Source organism: Corvus cornix, chromosome 19, assembly GCF_000738735.6.
Source record: "Corvus cornix cornix isolate S_Up_H32 chromosome 19, ASM73873v5, whole genome shotgun sequence".
NCBI classification, from domain to species: domain Eukaryota; kingdom Metazoa; phylum Chordata; class Aves; order Passeriformes; family Corvidae; genus Corvus; species Corvus cornix.
Window position 1 is genome coordinate 4,720,173 of NC_046348.1, and position 17,180 is coordinate 4,737,352.

Below are 17,180 nucleotides of genomic sequence, written 5' to 3' on the forward strand. Positions count from 1 at the left end.
AGGGAATGGCAGTGGGATGCTCTGTCTCAGTTGTTCAGCTGCAACAGATTCCAAGTCATTGCGAAGACTTCAAGTGGTCAAAGCATTTTACCCTGTTCAGGTGTGTGCTCTGATGTGTCCTGGGGCTGTCCTGGGTGGATTGCAGTGGGATAACCCATTGCTTGCCAACGGGGCTGGGTCGCCCTGAGCTGCCTCCTCCTCTGTCAGGAAAGATTTTAAAACCCCTTTTACCCCTACCACAAGCTGCTGTCTGAATCAAGCACGTTTTCCCATTATGGCATGAATTTTGCTTGGTAACGTTCTGATTGCTGGGATGAGTGTTCAGCATCCTGAATTTGCTAAATGAATGCACTTGAAAGGTTTTCTCCCTTTTTGACAGCTTGACCAACTGTTTCCATGGCTTTGGGATGCTCCTTCTATTCCTTTCCACCCCTGCTTCTCTCCCTCTTTTCTGCTACAAACAGCCAACAACAACATCCCTCATTATTCAAGATGAATATGAAGGTGAAGGCCTGGCATAGTTTATATAATGAAATAAAAAGTACTGCAAATCCTGTCTTTGAGAACTCAGAATGTGCCAGAGGAGGCAGTTAAATAGCAGGATCTTGGCTAGAGCTTGCCATGGGCACAGGAGCAAGGATAACATTCTCCTGCCTCTGGATCTGGGATTAGATCTCCTGTATTTCTGCCTTCGCTTCTGACATCACTTTTCTGGCTGGTGCCAAACAAGTCAGTAAATTCAGAGGCAGTATCAGGGACAAAAGCCCTAAACCCAGTGATTTCCGACCAGCTGAGATTTTTATTTCAAGAAAAGTTGCTTTGCTTGGATGATATAATTTTTCCTGATTTTATAAAGGGTGCCGGTATCCGGCAATCTAATTGTGTAAATCTAATTCTGTTTGTAATTTCACTGGGCACTAAAACCGCCTCTGCCAGATTTTGGCCTTAAATGTGGGCATTTATTTTGCCATCAGTGGTTATTGTTACTTTCTTCAATGTCAGCATCATCAGGTTACAAAGAAAACATGTTCTAAAACGTGCACAGCCCTCAGGTCTCCCTGAGGAGGCAGGGAGTGGGGAAAAGCTGCTCAACCTGCCAGTTTGCTTTGGTAGAAGTGTAATTTGTAGATGTTTGTGATCCACAAGGACAGTGTCCAACCTTTTTCTGTCCCAAAACAGGCAGCAGGATATATCAGAAAAAATTTAGGTGACTTGAGTTGGCCTAAGAAGAGAAGCACAGTATGGTTCAGTCCGAAGAGAGAGCTCAGCAAGCTGCAATATTATCCTTGACTTGATGGGGATTAAGCTGTATTTTAGTGCAATAACCATGTCAGAAGTGAAATTTGGCTGATCATTTGTCTTTGATAGCTTCATTTGCCTTGGGCCGCCTAAGCCATTTCTCAGGGAGTGGGAGAACTTCTGATACTCCAACTCCCTGCATGACTTGTCATTTAAATGACAAAAATCACTTCTCTCGAAAGCCTACTTTTCCTTCAGGAAAATCAGATTAAATCCAGAGTGTTTTGGTGAGTGGTTTAACGTCCAGTATGTTGCATGGCTGTAGATATAAAAGTAAATGTGTTGGAAAAGAGAATTTCCCAACTTTTTAAGGTCACCTTCTTCTCCAAAAAGCTCGAGGCTTCAACAGATCCTTTTCTATGTAGAGAAACAAATATATCTTTGTGACTCCCTGCATGAGGTTCAGGTAGCTCGGCCTGTGTGCAGGTAGGAGGATTTCATGGTTACTGAAGGAGTTTGTGCCTGTCCCAGTTGTGGGCACAGTTCCCAGAGCATTGTAGGACTCAGAGTTGGAGGGGTTGTCCAGAGTCTGACCAAATCTCACCTGGCCCTAAAAATGGGTCTTTAGCACCCATTTAGCACTAGTTCTGGTCAGCTGAGCCTTGGAAATCTCCAAGGATGGGAAATCCACCTTTTCCCTGCAGCAGCATCACTGCTGCCCTCCCAAGTGGTGCAGCATCATGTTGGTGGTGTATAACTCCTCCAGATTTATTCCCAGGTGTAAGTGCACTATGAAGTGGCTGCTTGTGCCTTGTCAGTAGCCAAAGCAGGAATGCAGCATCTTGGCTGTGCATGACTAACAGTGTTCTCTGCAGAGTTACTGGATTTTCTTCTTCAGGCACACACATAATAAGAATTACGGAATTTGTAAGTGAATTAGAGCCAAACCAGCTTAGAAGTGAAGCCATAGGAAATGTTACGTACAAGAAATATATATCCCTTTTTGTCTTAAATTATCTCAGTTGCTGAGTAAAAATACGCTATAAACCTTTAGAGTGATTCTGTGGGCAGTATTTTAATGAATTTTGTAGCAGTAAGTGTGTTGTAGTTCGGAAGAAGCAATTTTGAGTTACACAGAAACCAACAAATAATACTTGTCATCTTCAGTGTGCTCCAGTTCTCTGATGACTAAAGCCAGAGCACTCTTGGGAAAATAATAAACAAAACAGAGATTTTGCAAACTGGCAACACTCTCAGTTGAAATGATGGTCCAGAGTCATCTTCCTTTAAGCCTGGCTTCCATTTGTGGGAATTTCCTTGGCATAAGTTCAGAGGTGTAGCTGCTGTGGAGGTAGATAGAGGCATTTACTGCTAATCTCATTAATGTTTCAGCTGAATTAGGAGACTGAAGGCATTCAGTGCCTACCCAGCAGCACCACAGTTTGGATAATTAATACCATTTGCAGCAGATGCAGGTGTATGTCAAACTGGAAATTCAGACCTGCTCAAAGTGAACTCCAGGTATAATTCTGTTTTAATCAAAGCTCCCACAAAATGCGATCAGAATTTAAGTAACACTTGAGAACTGAAAAAAACATTAGGAAAAGCATGGTGATGACTTGTCCTTTCCAGTTTTTCTGATGGAATATCCTGCTTCTGTCTTCCAGGACCTGCGCAAACAGGTAGCTCCATTACTGAAGAGTTTCCAGGGAGAGGTAAGATCTTCTTTTGCTTCTTACAGTGTTTTCAGTGCTGCTTCACATGAGCCTGGTGTGCAGGGGATGTCAGCCCCTGAAGGGAGCCTGAAGATGGAGAGGGACTTTTTACAAGAGCACATAGTGACAGGACAAAGGGGAATGGCTTCAGACTGACAGAGGGTAGGTTTAGATTGGATATTGGGAAGAAATTCTTTCCTCTGAGGGTGGGGAGGCCCTGGCACAGGTTGTCCAGAGAAGCTGTGGCTGCCTCATCTCTGGAAGTGTTTAAAACCAGGTTGGATGGAGCTCTGAGCAACCTGGGATAGAGAAAAGTGTCCCTGCCCATGGCAGTGGGGTGGAACAGGATGATCCTTAAGGTCCCTTCCAACCCAGGTCATTCTGTGATTCTGTGATACGCTGGGTTTGTGCTGGACAATCTGAACTGGTCACATCACTTTGCTCTGAGCATCCCTAAGCCTCCCTGAGCCTCCCTGAGCCTCCCGTCACCGTGGCAGGGACCCAGGTGGCACATCCAGCTCGCTGGGCCTCACTGACCCTACAGGTTGAACTCTTAATGAATGCAATGCAATGCACTCATAAAACATGAGGATACTGCAGATCATTCTCCTGCAAAGCTTTTCAGCTGTGGAACATTGTATTCCAGAGGGCTGATGGAAAACCTTGGGTTGGCAGGTGTTTGTTGGAAAGGCAGCAGAAAGCGTTAACAGCTCCGGTGCTGGCTCCAACTTGGGTTTCTCTTCACAGCACTCACCGAGAACACACAAGCAGAGTGCTCACAAGTTTAAAAGCCAACTGTTGTTATTCTGAAGAGTTTCTATAGGCAAAGGCAGCTGGGCCAATTAGAGAGTTTTCCATTTTCACTGTGGCCAGATGGGAGCCGTGGTTCTGCCGCTCGGAAAGCGTCAGGGAGGGAGCTTGGAAATTGCATTTGTCCTTGTAAAGCTCCATGCCTGCATGGGGTGGTGGATGGAGGTTTGAGCTCACACTGCTGCATATTACAGAGCTCTGCCCCTCAAGAACTGTGTTCCAGCACTTCCTCAATCCATGAGTTGTTCGCTGACTTTAGATTGTGGCAGTTCCTGTCAGTGCAGGGAAGTTCAGGAACGTGTTTTCAGGATAGGGATTTAAGTGCACGGCTCCCCTTAGTGAGGCTTGCATTCCTGATCACTTCTACATCCTGCTAAATCTGTGTCCCAACTAGGCAATAATCCCTCCTTTGAAAGCAGCACAGTACTTTTTGCTTTACAAACTCATTTCCCAAGTATTGCTAGAAATAAATAAATAAACAGGACAACTTTGTCCTTGATATATCCAACAGACATTTGTGAGAACAAAGAATGACTTGCGTGAGTCCGTTTGCCAATGGAAATTTACACTTTAAAATTGCTCCGAGTGCATTGCAGTGCTCTTAGAACCTTTTCACTTCGGTTTCAAGCTTGCAATGCACTGACTGAAAAGTGCATGCGTGCTTTCAGCACTGTTCTTTAATGAAGGGAATGTCTGAGGATCGAGTAAGAAGCATAAATTTAAATTTGGCTACAGAGAAGGAGATTCTCCCATTAGATCTTCCCTGGTGGAGACAGCTCCCTGTTACCTAGGTATGGCTCACACACGCTCCTCTTCTGTAGTTTTGTTTCACTGATACAAAAGTGAAGTTTATTTTGGTATAAATTCAATCTCACCAAGTAAAATTTGTTGTGGGAATCCCATTACGTAAATGAAGCACAAATACATTAAAAGATTGTGCTGCTGAATCTCTGAGCTGGTGATTCTAGTCTCCCTAATCGAGACAGGGTTTCAGAAACCTAAAAAACCTGAACTAATCATGATTGACTACATAAATGCACCACATTAAACTGTGAATTATGGTATTTGATTATAGATGTAATTACTGTATCTTGTTTTGGAGACAAATCAAAATACTGAAGATATGAGCCTGTTCTGTTGAGTTATATTTGATTGTTCAGGATATAGATCTGGTTTCTGGTTGTTGTTAAGGCTGACTGCTCTGGGTATCTCAAAAACAAGTTTTATTAAGCAAATAGGCTTCTCTCCATTTCAAATCCACTGGAGATGCCTCGATTCCTGTCCCTGGAGAGGCTCAGGGAGCAACACTTCTGGGAACAGGACACCCACCCCAGCAGCCCCCTGGGATTGCCTTGCAATAATTTATTACCTGTCAGGTGATATTCAGTGTCCTGGGAGGAGCTGGCAGAGGGACCTCTTGGTCACACAGTACCTGTGGGATGGGATGATGGGAGGAGGAATAGGGCAAGAGGTTCCCTGCTTTTACTACACAGACGTCAGTTTTCAGCCCCAGATTTGTCCCTGGAAATGTTCAAGGCCAGGCTGGATGGGGCTGTGAGTAACCTGCTCTAGTGGAAGGTGCATGAGGCAAGGGAATTGGAATGAGATGGGCTATTTAAGGTCCCTTCCAACCCAAACCTTTCAGTGATTCTGTGATTTTGGGTTTTTTAAAATAGATAACAGCAGTGAGTAAATAAAAGAGGGGTAAGTGGAGAAGTGGTGAGAGTAAATGTTTTCTAGGGCCCCTGCTGCTGGAGAGCGAGTGTCCTGGAGCAGGAGGTCAGGAATGCTGTAGGAGCAGCCTCCATAGGCAGTGTGGGTGGGAATATGGATCTTTGGGGCACCACCAGCTGTTCATTCAGAAGTGAGGAGAAAACTTCTTGCCTGATGCACCTTCTCCATTTCCCTGTGGGAGAGTCTCCACCACATTTTTGCCCCCGACTCCTGTCCCCACCCCCACTGCTGCTGCTGCCCCATCCTTTGCTCAGACTCTAATATTAGACAGAATTAGGTGCTTTTTGCATGGAATAATAAATTAGATTCCACATCAGAAGGGAAGTGGGCTTTTGCCAATCCCATCTGGGCTGACTGTGCACAGGGCTGTGGGCTCTAGGGAGGGCCAGCAGATCGGAGGATGGAGGCAGCTCCCTAATAAGCACAGGTATTTAAGCAGCTTTACATGGATATTGCTGTGTTCCTGCTCCCCACCCCCTGCCTTTCCTCAGCACTTTTCCTGGTGTGATCCCACATTTAGCCCAAAGTTGGGGGATTTTTTTGCTGGCTTAGTTTCCCACCAGGTGGGTTCAGAGCAGCAGCTCTGAAAGGAGAGGCCAGGAGAAGAAAGCCGGGGGCAGGAGCAGCACAAATGTGTCAGCTCAGATTGACTTAAACTGTCCTTGAACTGTGCCTGGGTGAACCTGATGTGACTTGGAAAGAGGGGAAGTTAAGCTCAGGTATTTATGTCCCCTCCCAAGCACGATTTATGGGAGCTGCTGGTAAACCTGGGGCCAGTTGGCTTTTTTAAACAAACCCACAGGTCACTTTAGCTAATTTTTCTCTTCAGTTTGAACATGGAATATTGATACTTCCCTCCAATATTTCCCCATTATATAATATGAATTTTAAAGTACTGGACAAAGCAGAACATTCTGTATTCCTTAGTTATTTATCTCATTCATTCAGATAAAAACTGTTCCAGTTATCAAATATTCAGTTTCCATTAGTACTTGGAAATAACTTTCTTTGTATAGATCTCAGTGCATTAAGTAACTGGATTTTTTATGATAAGACTTAAAGTAAAAGCACTATGAAATGGAATTTAGCATACTACAGATTTTCAAATGCATTCCTACTTCAGCACGAGCCCCTATTAATTCATCACTGGAGAATAGTTTTATTATAGTACTTTTTCCTTATTTAGGATCTTAATGGAAATTTGAAGGCAGTTTTCTAATTTAACAGAGTGTTGTGTCTGCTTCAGAGCTGATGGTATTGTTCTTTTGAAATCTGTGGGTAACTTTTCTGCCTTCCCTGGAAGATTTAAGGTCTGGGTGGTGTAAATAGGCTATTGTGAGCAAGACAGTTAAAAGTTATTAATTTCAGAAGTGTAAAATGCTGTCATTTCAATCTTAAATCTCTATCTTGCTTTTCCTTTTTCCTGCCATTAAACTGAGGACACAACTTATTAATGGTTTGCTCTCCCTATGCTGGGCTAAATACAGGACAGAATCAGGAAAGGTTAAAGAGCTTTATCATGCAATCATGACATGATTATTATATATAATTTGCAAGGCACTCCTGCAAGCAGCCATTCGAATAAGCTGTGTTTTGGGTAGGTCACTGTGCTTTACCATGGGTACATCAGTGGATGGTTATTTGTACATGAAATCTGGGATAAAAAAGAAGCAGCAAAGAGAAGGGATGTTCTTGGGCTATGTTAGTTCACAGAACTGAAGCTGTGGTATGGAAATCTAATGTTGGAACCCGTATTTGTGAAGTCATCAGACAGATATTTTAAGGCTGGGAAAGGATTTCCTGAGGTCATTAGCATTCTTTTCATGTGGCATAAGAGCACTGTCCAACCGTAATGCAGTAATCCCTCATTTGGAGAACCCTCTAAGGCACAGACTCCAAAACAACATGCTGGACTTGATGTCTGTGAAAGCCATTTCTCATATTCTTCTCCCAGAGCAAGTACTTTTAAGGGTATTGCCATTCTGATGAGACCACTCTGGCTCCCCACTTAGCTGAATTGCTCTTTAAACTATTAATTTGGTCAGTCGAGTAATTTAATAGTTTTCCATATGCAGACAACAGAAGCTGAAAATCAGCTTGATGTGCTGGAACTACTAATCATGTCTTTGAAGGAGTACTCTAATAATGTGTGTGCCTAAACCACTTCAGACCTACGTTCCTTCTGCATTTTGAAGGACTGTTCCTGAGCTGATACTCACATTTTTTTTATTTTACCCCCTTTAATTTCCTTATGTTAAATTTCCAAACCTAATTAATACAATTTCTTTCCTGTACATTCACTCCATGATGGCTCAATTAGAGCAGCAGTAGAACTGTGGTTCAATATTCAGGCCAACTTCATAATTGAAAACACGTTTTCTTCTCAAAAGCTGCAGCTGGTTTGGTTCTGCTCATGCAGAAAAGGATATAACCTTGCATAACATAGGAAATGAACGGTTGAGAGAGAAGCCAAATTCAATTTCAGTCAGATATTTTGAGGATAAGTCCATGATCTATGGAAGCAAGGGAATGAAAAGTGTGTGTATGTGGAAAGCAGCGTGTTCAGCACTCTATTAATCACGGCCAGCCTGGGTGCTGTTGTGTGCCTTGCGTTAGCACTGATGCTCATAGGGAGGCTGGAGAGCAGCCAAGCACTCCAGAAGTTAACCTCTTAAAGACCCTGAGCTGCTTTCTGTTGAATAAATGTAATTTTGTGGTCAGAAATAAATGCTTGTGATGTAGCAGGAGCTTTGAAAACAACAGCGTGTCAAAGCTATTACAAATTGCTCTGTGTTGGGGAAGTCAACAGCATACATCAAAATCCAGCGCTCATGTTTGGGCCCAGAGCCTCCCTGCTTTTCAGTGGAAGTCCCATCAAAACCCTTTATTCACCAGAAGTGAATATTTTTGGCAGTTAATTATCTTTTAAAGTCCACTCTGCATCTCAGTTCTGTTCCCCAAAGCAGGGAGAGGTCATGACCTGCTCTTGGGGTAACCACAGCTCCACAGCACTTTCATTTCTTTGTTTACAGAAGTGTGTAAATGATTATTTATTTATTTTTGGCTGGCTTGATTGCAGTTTAAACAACATCTTTCCTGAGGAAGGTGATTTAAATATACTCCAGCATCTCACGGGCGGATGAGCTCTCCCTGCTGAGCACGAGGGGTGGCTGCTGCAGGGCCGAAAGCATCCCCAAGAGGAGACACTGAACTGCAGGGGAGGGACAGAACTGCAGAGACTCTCAAATACAGTCAGAGCCTCTCCTATTATATCCCTTTTTCCTTCCTGGGACAGCTCTCAACTATGGGGATAACAGGCAAAGTCCCAAAGCTGGCACATCCCACCAGGAGCAGCGACAGGCGCTGTGCACCGTCCCCAAAGCTCTTGCAGATTCCTCTCCAACTTGCAGGCAAGTTGTACCAAGACAGCAGAGACTACCAGGGTAACTTTGGGGAGGATCAGCCCAAATCCTCTTATTTTTACATAATTGACAAAGTGCTGAAATTCCTGTTGGCAGCTGGTGGGCTGTCTGTACCGAGGCGCGCTGTGCCGCTGCCACGCGCTCAGGGGGAATGGGAACAGTGGTGGGAAATTCAGTTTATTCAGGATTCCGACAGGCAGCACTGGTGCAGCTCGCAGGGTCAGGAGTGTCTTCTCATCCTCAGGGGAAAAAAAAGAGAGCTTGAAGTGTGCTGGAAGGAATGGGGATGGGAGGGCTGGGCCGGGCGAGGTATTCTGCCGAGTGTCGTTAGAATCCAGTCCCTGTTTCTCCAAATACAGAATTCTCTCTGTATTTATTACAGAATTATGTCTGCATTTATTACAGAATTACCTCTATTTACTATGAGGCTCTACAGAAGCTGTGCCTGGTCTTGCTTTGTCAGAAAAGAGAAGCAAGAGGGTGAGCTCAGTATAAAACACCAGGGAAAGGTTGCATCTTGGTATTTACGTGCAGGTGGATTTTGCACAAAGGTGGTTAATGAGCTCCTTCTTGCACACATTCCTCTGACCTAATTTTTTTCGAAATACCTAAACAAAAGTTTGGATCATCCATGAGGGAGAGGAGCGATTGTGGGTTCCAGGTCACTGCTCAGAGGCAGCAGGGGAGGTGCACAGGCAGGTCAGAGCACCCACTCACCTTACACGTAGCCCCTGCTGCTGGGAAGCTGGGGGTGATGTGGGGTAGCACAGGCTGCTCTGCCCTGGCTGTCTCCCCTTCCTCCCTGCCCCATTTCCCACACCAAGCATGGCTGGGCTGGCTGTGGCTGGAGATGTTCTCCATCCTTGTGCTCTTACCAAACCTCAAGGATCAGAACTGGCAAGCTCTGACATCTCCCTGTTTGGTAACAGGAAAAATGATTTGCTGATCTATTCACTAGAAAGATGTTCCTTCAATTTTGGGGAAAGGATTTGTCCCCTCTTTAGAGGTCAGCTCTTTGGTTTACCTTTTTTTTTCCATTTTTCCTTCTTGAATTTCCATTAAGAAAATTCATGACTGGCCTGTGCTGACTTGAGGAGAGAGGCTGGGATGCAAAGTGTAGAATTACAAGGGTAAATAATTATTCATTGTGCAGCCAAATTGGGGCACTCCATGTTTGGTTTCACACAAGGTTTTTACACCCCTTAAACGACACAATTTGACTAATCACTAGCACGCAGACTTAGTAATTTGAGTAAAACTTTGCAAATCAACCCTAATTCCATAGCATTCCTGCTGCCTGTCTATGGATCCAGGCATCCCTGGGGTCAGCCTTGCTGGAGTTAGTGGTTTGTGACACCAGAAAACACTGTGAGGGTTTAAATAATGTGTCAGAGGGGCTGGAATGTTGGCATTAGCTTGGTGTTCAGGAGTATCCTTTATCTGTCATGGACAGCTATCAGGTTCCATGAGCAAAGTCCTTATTTCCAGGACCAGTCCTTTGGTTTGTTTTACTTGAGCATGAAAAACACCAAAGCCTCCAGTAAAGCTGTAATGTGCCATAATATGTGTGCATAATATGAACTAATGTAGACACTAACAAAGTTAATCCACTTTCATACTGTAAAGATTGATCGATAAAAGGGCGTTTTGGTAACATTTGGCACTCCGAGCCTCCTTTTGCCATCCCTTCCTTGTCACTCTGGTTTCATACCGTTCCCAATCCGTGCAGGTGAGGGACCAGTGCTGCAGGGTGCCCTTGCCCCAGCCCTGGGTCCCCACCTCCTCCCTCGTGCTGAGCCCAGCAAGTGCACAGGATGAGTCAGTTCAGTTTGCCAGCACAATGGAAAATAAATTCCTCCTCTCCTTCCTTAGTTTTTCACCGAGCCACTGAGCTGAATCATGCTATGGCAGAGGCAGGAGGAGGGAGAGCAGGGCTGCTCTCTGCCTGCCCCATGGATGGGTTGGGAGCTGGGTGAGAGCAGGAAACCTGCTCTGAAATGCAGATAGAGGTGGGGAGGGAGGCAGGTGGGTTATCCAAGGCTCCAGGAGAGGTGCAGCAGGGACAGCACATCCACTGATCCGAAGGCAGGGTGGCAGACAGGATTTAATCAAAGCTGTGGCCCTGCTGTCAATTTCTGTTGGGCTGGGCTGTTTTACTGGGACTGAAGATCAAAGATTGGAAAAGCAGCAAGAAGCTGTCCTGTGAGAACATTCCTCAGGGGATGCTGGCGTTGTTTGTCTGGGAAAATCAGGATTTATCTGGGCATGAAAGGAAGAGGAGGTTTTAAGGGTTCAAGGTTGCAGCTGTTTTGCAGTGGAGGGAACAGAACTGAAAAGTTGAGGGGTTCGAGTCCTTCCTAAAGCTCTCTGCTTAACTTGAGGTTAAACCAACACGTTGGTGAGGCAGGCATGCCCTTCCCAGGCTCTTTCCTGGTGCTGTACCTATGTCCCAACCCAAGCAGCTTTGTCAAACAGATTGGTATTGGATCCACTGTGAAGTCCTTAATTCCGTTAAAGAATTTATAGCCCAGCTAAAGTCCACACCATATGCCTTAAGCAACTGCACAGAAATAATTTCTTTTTAATTTTGCTTCAAAAGTGTTTTAATTGCAACAAAGCTAAAAATAAGATTTTTTTTACTTTTTCTTTTGTCAGTGGCAAAATAACAGGGATGGCGAACTATATATTTTTATTAATTTGTAAATTAAAGTGTTATTTTTTATTAATTTATTTACTAATGTAGATATCTCTTGGTATTAAGAAAGGGAAGTCAAACCAACTGTATTGTAAAGGCTTCAAAGCAAGACTGATGCATTAATAATCCTGCTACAGCCACCATTTGATTTGAAAGCTGTTATCCAAGAATACAGCATGGCTTAAAAGAGTGGTGCTTTAATGAGTTGTTCTCATGCTTTTCTCTTCGTTTCATATGGTTCTTCCAGTTCTTACTGGTGTTTTGGTAACTTGAAGTAATTGAAGACAAATGGAAAATCTTCGTGATGCAAAACAATACGACAGAAGATGTGTAAGGGAAGAGGGATGGGTGTCTCCTTAAGGCATCCATTTATTAAAAATCAGAACAGAAAAATAACTTCTCTTTTAAATAATTTCTTTTTACTTGATAAATTAGTTCCAGATTGTGTGCAGGACAGTAAAAGACACATTAAGGTGGTTAATGAGAGTGAGAATTGGAGAACTGTGAGGATAAATGGAAGGGCTGGGACTGCAAAGTTCACATTTAGCACAGTTGTGTGAACACTCATGTTTGGTACTGAGAGCAAATCACCAATGCTTTGGTAATGCCAGGCGGACACAGCACTGGGAACCCCTCACAAAGGAGCTGTCTTTGGGATGCTGAGTCCAGCATCCCGATCATCCAGCTCTGCTGAATGATCCGAGTGGATCCAAGACAAGCAGCACTTGTGCTGGTCTCGTGCTCTGAAATGTGTTGATGTGCTGATATCCATCAGTTCAGAGAATTTCAGTGTCAGTGCAGGATGTGCTGGCATCTGGCAGTCCAGCTTCCTTGCAGAGAGCTTCATCATCCTGTTCCCTCTTTAAATTCAGGAACAGAGTTGTGCATCCTTCAGTCTGACTGCAGTCCATGAGGTGATACCACGTTCATACAGCCCAGAGCATCCCAGCCCTGCAGACCTGCGCTCAGGAGATTGGGGGGCAGTAAACATCAGACTTGAATTAATGCTGAAATCTCCTACTGCATAAAAAGTGACAGATGCCAAACTAAAGCCACAGGCTTTGCTTTTATCTTTCTGAACTTGGCTGGACATAGCTGAAAGAGGCAACACTCGGATAAAACTGCGTTCAGCACGTTCCTTGGCGTAGGTGCCAGATTTATGGTGCTTACGTAAATGTGGAGATAAATGCATGGATTTCATTGATGATATTTTGATTTTAGCCAGGTGCAGTGAGTATTAGACTGGGAAAAGTGCTCCTGAGCCAGGCTGTCCACGCTTTTGGGGGAGCAAGCCAGCCATGTCGGGCAACAAGCAGTGGAGAGTGGGATCAGACCACGGAGATCTTCACAGGCGGGTTGGAGGCGAACGATTCTGAGGGGAAGGGGAGACATTCAGCCTTTGGGGTGACCTTGGTACCCCGAGCAACAACTCAGGAGAGCACTTGACCTGGAAAAACAAGGTGGATACCGGGAGGACTGGTCTCAGCCCGGTGTCTGGCCACGGCTCCTCTGCGTAGCTCCAGCGATGTTTCAGGGATGAAGAGTGAGATGAAGGCTGTGCTGAGCAGGGAGGATTCCTGGTGTCTCAGTTCTGTTATCTCACTGCAGCGCCAGTGGTATTATCAAGACAAATAGGATGCCAAAACTTAAAAGTGAACATATGTTTATGGGGGTGGTGGGGAATACAGAGGTCACTGTTGTTTCTTTCTGCTCAGAGAAGACATAATGGGGCCTGGTTTAGATAAATTAAGATTTGGAGCTAAGCTCGTGTCAAGACAACGCGAGTGTAATTATAAGTTGACTTCTTCCAGGGTCCCTGAAGTTTTTAGAGTCAAATAAAAATGTTCAGCAGGAGTTTTATAATGTAGTTCAACTGTTTAATGTGAGCTGATTGCAGCGCAGCCTTGTTGGCTCCTGAACCAATTTTACTTTGATTTGAAAAATTTTCAGTGAACTTCCAAATGTTTCCATGTAATTTCAGTGCTCTGTTTCCTCTCTCTCTGGACTTCATTTATATTTTGCTATTTTTGATGTCTTTTTCCTCCCATATTTCCTTATTTCCTTATGCACCTGGGTGCTGGCATGCTTAATTATTTTTTTATTCCAGTTAGAGTTGTCATAGTGCTTTTTCTAAATTTTATTTTAAGATATAAAATACTTGCAGTGCTCATTTTTAAAGTTGTCATAGTGCTTTTTCTAAATTTTATTTTAAGATATAAAATACTTGCAGTGCTCATTTTTAGTAGAACTTTAAACCAGACAGGTTGATTTATTTTTTTTAACAACTAAAACATAAAACCATATTTCTGCCTGGTGGGATTGTTTGGAATTCTGGTTCTGAATTTGGGGCCAAAAAAAGGTGTAAAATACCTGTGATTTACAAACTGCTTCCTTTGGAAAGTCTCTGATCTCCGTGGAAGATGTTGTTTCAAATCTGGTTTATATTTCCATCACTCTATAATTGGTAAGGAGCAAATAAACCATACCTTTTATAATACTTAGAGAGAATAAAAGTACAAATGCTCTTTATTAAAATGTGGAAAAACTGTAATAGGAAAACAAATCCATCCTGTTATTTCCCAGAAATGGAAGCATTTTAAATGCTTTGCTTTTCATAAAAGGGGCAAATGAATTTTTCAAAATACAGTACAGAATCAGAGCTGTAATGCTAATTGTATTTAATAATAGTAATTTAAATTTGGCTGCTCTCTGCCGAGCAGCAGCGAGAGAAAATTGTATGTGGGAACGTTGAAGTCCAGAAGTGTAACATATGGTGTGGTTTGGCCTTCAGAGAGTCTCTGTGCACCCAGGAAACAGCTCAACTGCACAAGTGTCCCTGGTGGTGCCCCTTCCTTCTCACCCCATCCCCGAGCAGTGCCTGACACTCCCCAGCATGGATTTACACGTCCCGGGGCCTCCCTGCCTTTGGCACTTCGTTCCACAGGCTCATTTCAAGTACTCCTCGTGTGAAAATGTTCTCTCCGAATTGCTTCTGTTCTCGTTCCCTAATGAGCATCAGTCCATCTGTGACTGTGCTTGAATTCAAATTATTAAGTGGGTTGTTCACAACCATCAATCCCTTGCTCTGCGGCACGTCGGATGCCCTGGGAGATTCCAGTGCCTTTCCGTGGTCTTTCTCGGTAAACTCTGAAAGACCAGCATGGCCAGCTCTTCTTGAGAGTTCATATCTGCTCTCCACATCCTCCATCATTTCAACATCTAATGCTCATTTATCACTTTTCCAATACTCTTTGGTAAGTTGCAAATAGGTTGGGTTTCTGTTACACCACACCTCCACCCATCTCCATAAATTAATCCAGATCCTGGGGGTATGTAAGTGAAATAGGAGCTTGGTTTATTGCTTTAAATACAACCTTGTATTGTGTTGCCAGAACTCGTCTCTTCCCAGCCTCCTGCCGTATCTCCCAAGATTTCCTTGCTGCTGCTGCCAAATGCTGTGTGGATGCTGCCCGTGTCCTTATTTCCCTCCTTGACCCCTCCTCCCTTCCAAGTCTTTTCTTGGTTTATACCTTGTGCATTGTGCATCTGTGTGATTTCTGCAATTGTCCTTGTCCTTTGGTTTTCTGGCCTTAATCCTGCCCCTAATGATCCCTACAAGTCATTTACCAGCCACGAGGCTGATCCCCACCAGCCCCGCACTGTCCTGCACTGCGCTCCGACACCAACTCCCTACATCATTTCATCATCCACGTTGTAGGATCGCCCCCCTCTGCCTTCCCAAATCTTCCCCTTCTCTTCACAGAGGCATTTCAGTACAAAGTAAACACAAGTGGCACCAGGGCTGACCCCGCAGAACGCTCCTGCTTTATCTCCCCTCCTCCCTGCGCGCTTCCTCTCCCTGGCACCCCGAGCCCTGGCAAAGCCCTGGCTTGGTCACACGCTTTCCAGTGCTGCAAATCCCCCTCCTGCAGAATAAAATATCAGATACTTTCCTGAAATACAGATACAGTAAACTCTGGCCATTGTTTCTGCCTTATCTACCGAATCAATAATGTAGAGAAAGAATTCAAGGACGTTTTTCAGACAGGGCCTTCCTTTTTTTAGGCCATGGTGACGTCTGCACCTTTAAATGGTTCCATAATATTCACTGCCTTTCAAATACACAGAAGAATTGATATCAGGCCTTTGTATCCACAGTTCTTCAGATCCTTCCTTGCCTTTTATTAAAATATGGGAACGATAATCTCCATGCCTTTGGCTTCCTGATTTGGGTAAGCTGCCACAGAGCTGTGTCAGGCTTTCCTGTTTCCCTTTCTGTCCCTCTGCTTTGGAGTATTAATTCACTGGATCTAGCCCTGAGTCAGTTTGGTTGTTTATTGTCGATATTTAATAATAGTAAATTCTCTGGTGTCTAGTACAATAGGAAAATACATGTTTACTAAAAAAAGTTGCTGTGGAATAAGTATTTTATTCTCAGAGCCGTTAAGCTCCCTGTCCTTGTAAAATGCAGTTTTAGATGAAAATACAGACATAGGGGAAAATAATAAAATTACAAAAATACATTCTTAGATGAGTATTGTGTGTTACAGAACACAAGGAGAAGCTGGTCAGAGGAGCTCAGGAGTGCAGACTGTGCCTGAGCTGTATTAGAAAACTTCTTTGCATGTAGAAGATTCACAGTTGTTTAGTGTAAAGTATCACAGGGTGCTCAACAAGTTCATCTCTTCATCCCCTCACAGGCTTATTAGAAATAGCAGAAAAATCTATTTACCACGATAAAGGCAGAGTGGGACATCAGAAGCGGCCACGGTTCCGTTTGCTGTGTTAGATCTCAATAAGTGGTAAAGGAAAACAGTTGCTGAGGAAAGAGTCTGCCTGACAAATACCAGGCTTTTTATAAAGATTTAAAGTAAAGAATCACAACAGGCAGGAGTGTTCATGAAAATATTGATGCTTGTTACTGTGCTGAAAAATGGACTTTAAATTATATTCAGTACAAATGTAGCAGGAACAATCTTTTAAGACTGCTTCTAGAGGAGCTGTACACAGGAGACTTGGGTTCCCTTTTAAGGTACTTATTAGTTTTACATGAAATCTATTAATTTATATTTATAGCTCTGAGTGTGAGTTGTATTGGAACAGGTCTTAAAGCCTCTTTTCTCATCTCCACTTTTAGATTGACGCATTGGGCAAACGAAGCAAAGAAGCAGAGGCAGCCTTCTTGAATGTTTATAAGAGATTAATTGATGTTCCAGGTAAGCAAATTATTCCCTTATTCTTAGAAACTAATGGTTCATGTTTGTGTGAATGCTACTGGGCATTTTTCCTACCTTTAATAAGGTAAATACAAGCAGTGGTTTTGTTCTGGAACTGATACACTCCTGTATTGTTTCTAATGGAGAGAACCTTAACTGTGGCGCATTTCATGACCTCTCATTCCATTTACATGTTAATGTTTGTATGAATCAATTTCTATTATGATGATACTGTGTGATCTATTTTGTTTGTTAGAGGGTACAGACAATTTTAACAAAAAAAGGTGCATCTCGAAGCTTCACCAAGAAACAGCAAAAATTGTACTTTTAAAGGATAGAGAAAACTTTC

The 17,180-nt window shown here is 43.6% G+C and overlaps 1 protein-coding gene across 1 annotated transcript in view; it reads left to right on the top strand.

Moving 5' to 3' along the window:
- CUX1 (cut like homeobox 1) overlaps nt 1–17,180 on the top strand; it is a 250,222-nt gene that overhangs the window by 103,358 nt on the left and 129,684 nt on the right. Inside the window, 2 exon segments of the mRNA XM_039562956.1 lie at nt 2,907–2,954; nt 16,753–16,831. Coding sequence (XP_039418890.1) covers nt 2,907–2,954; nt 16,753–16,831 — 127 coding nt within the window.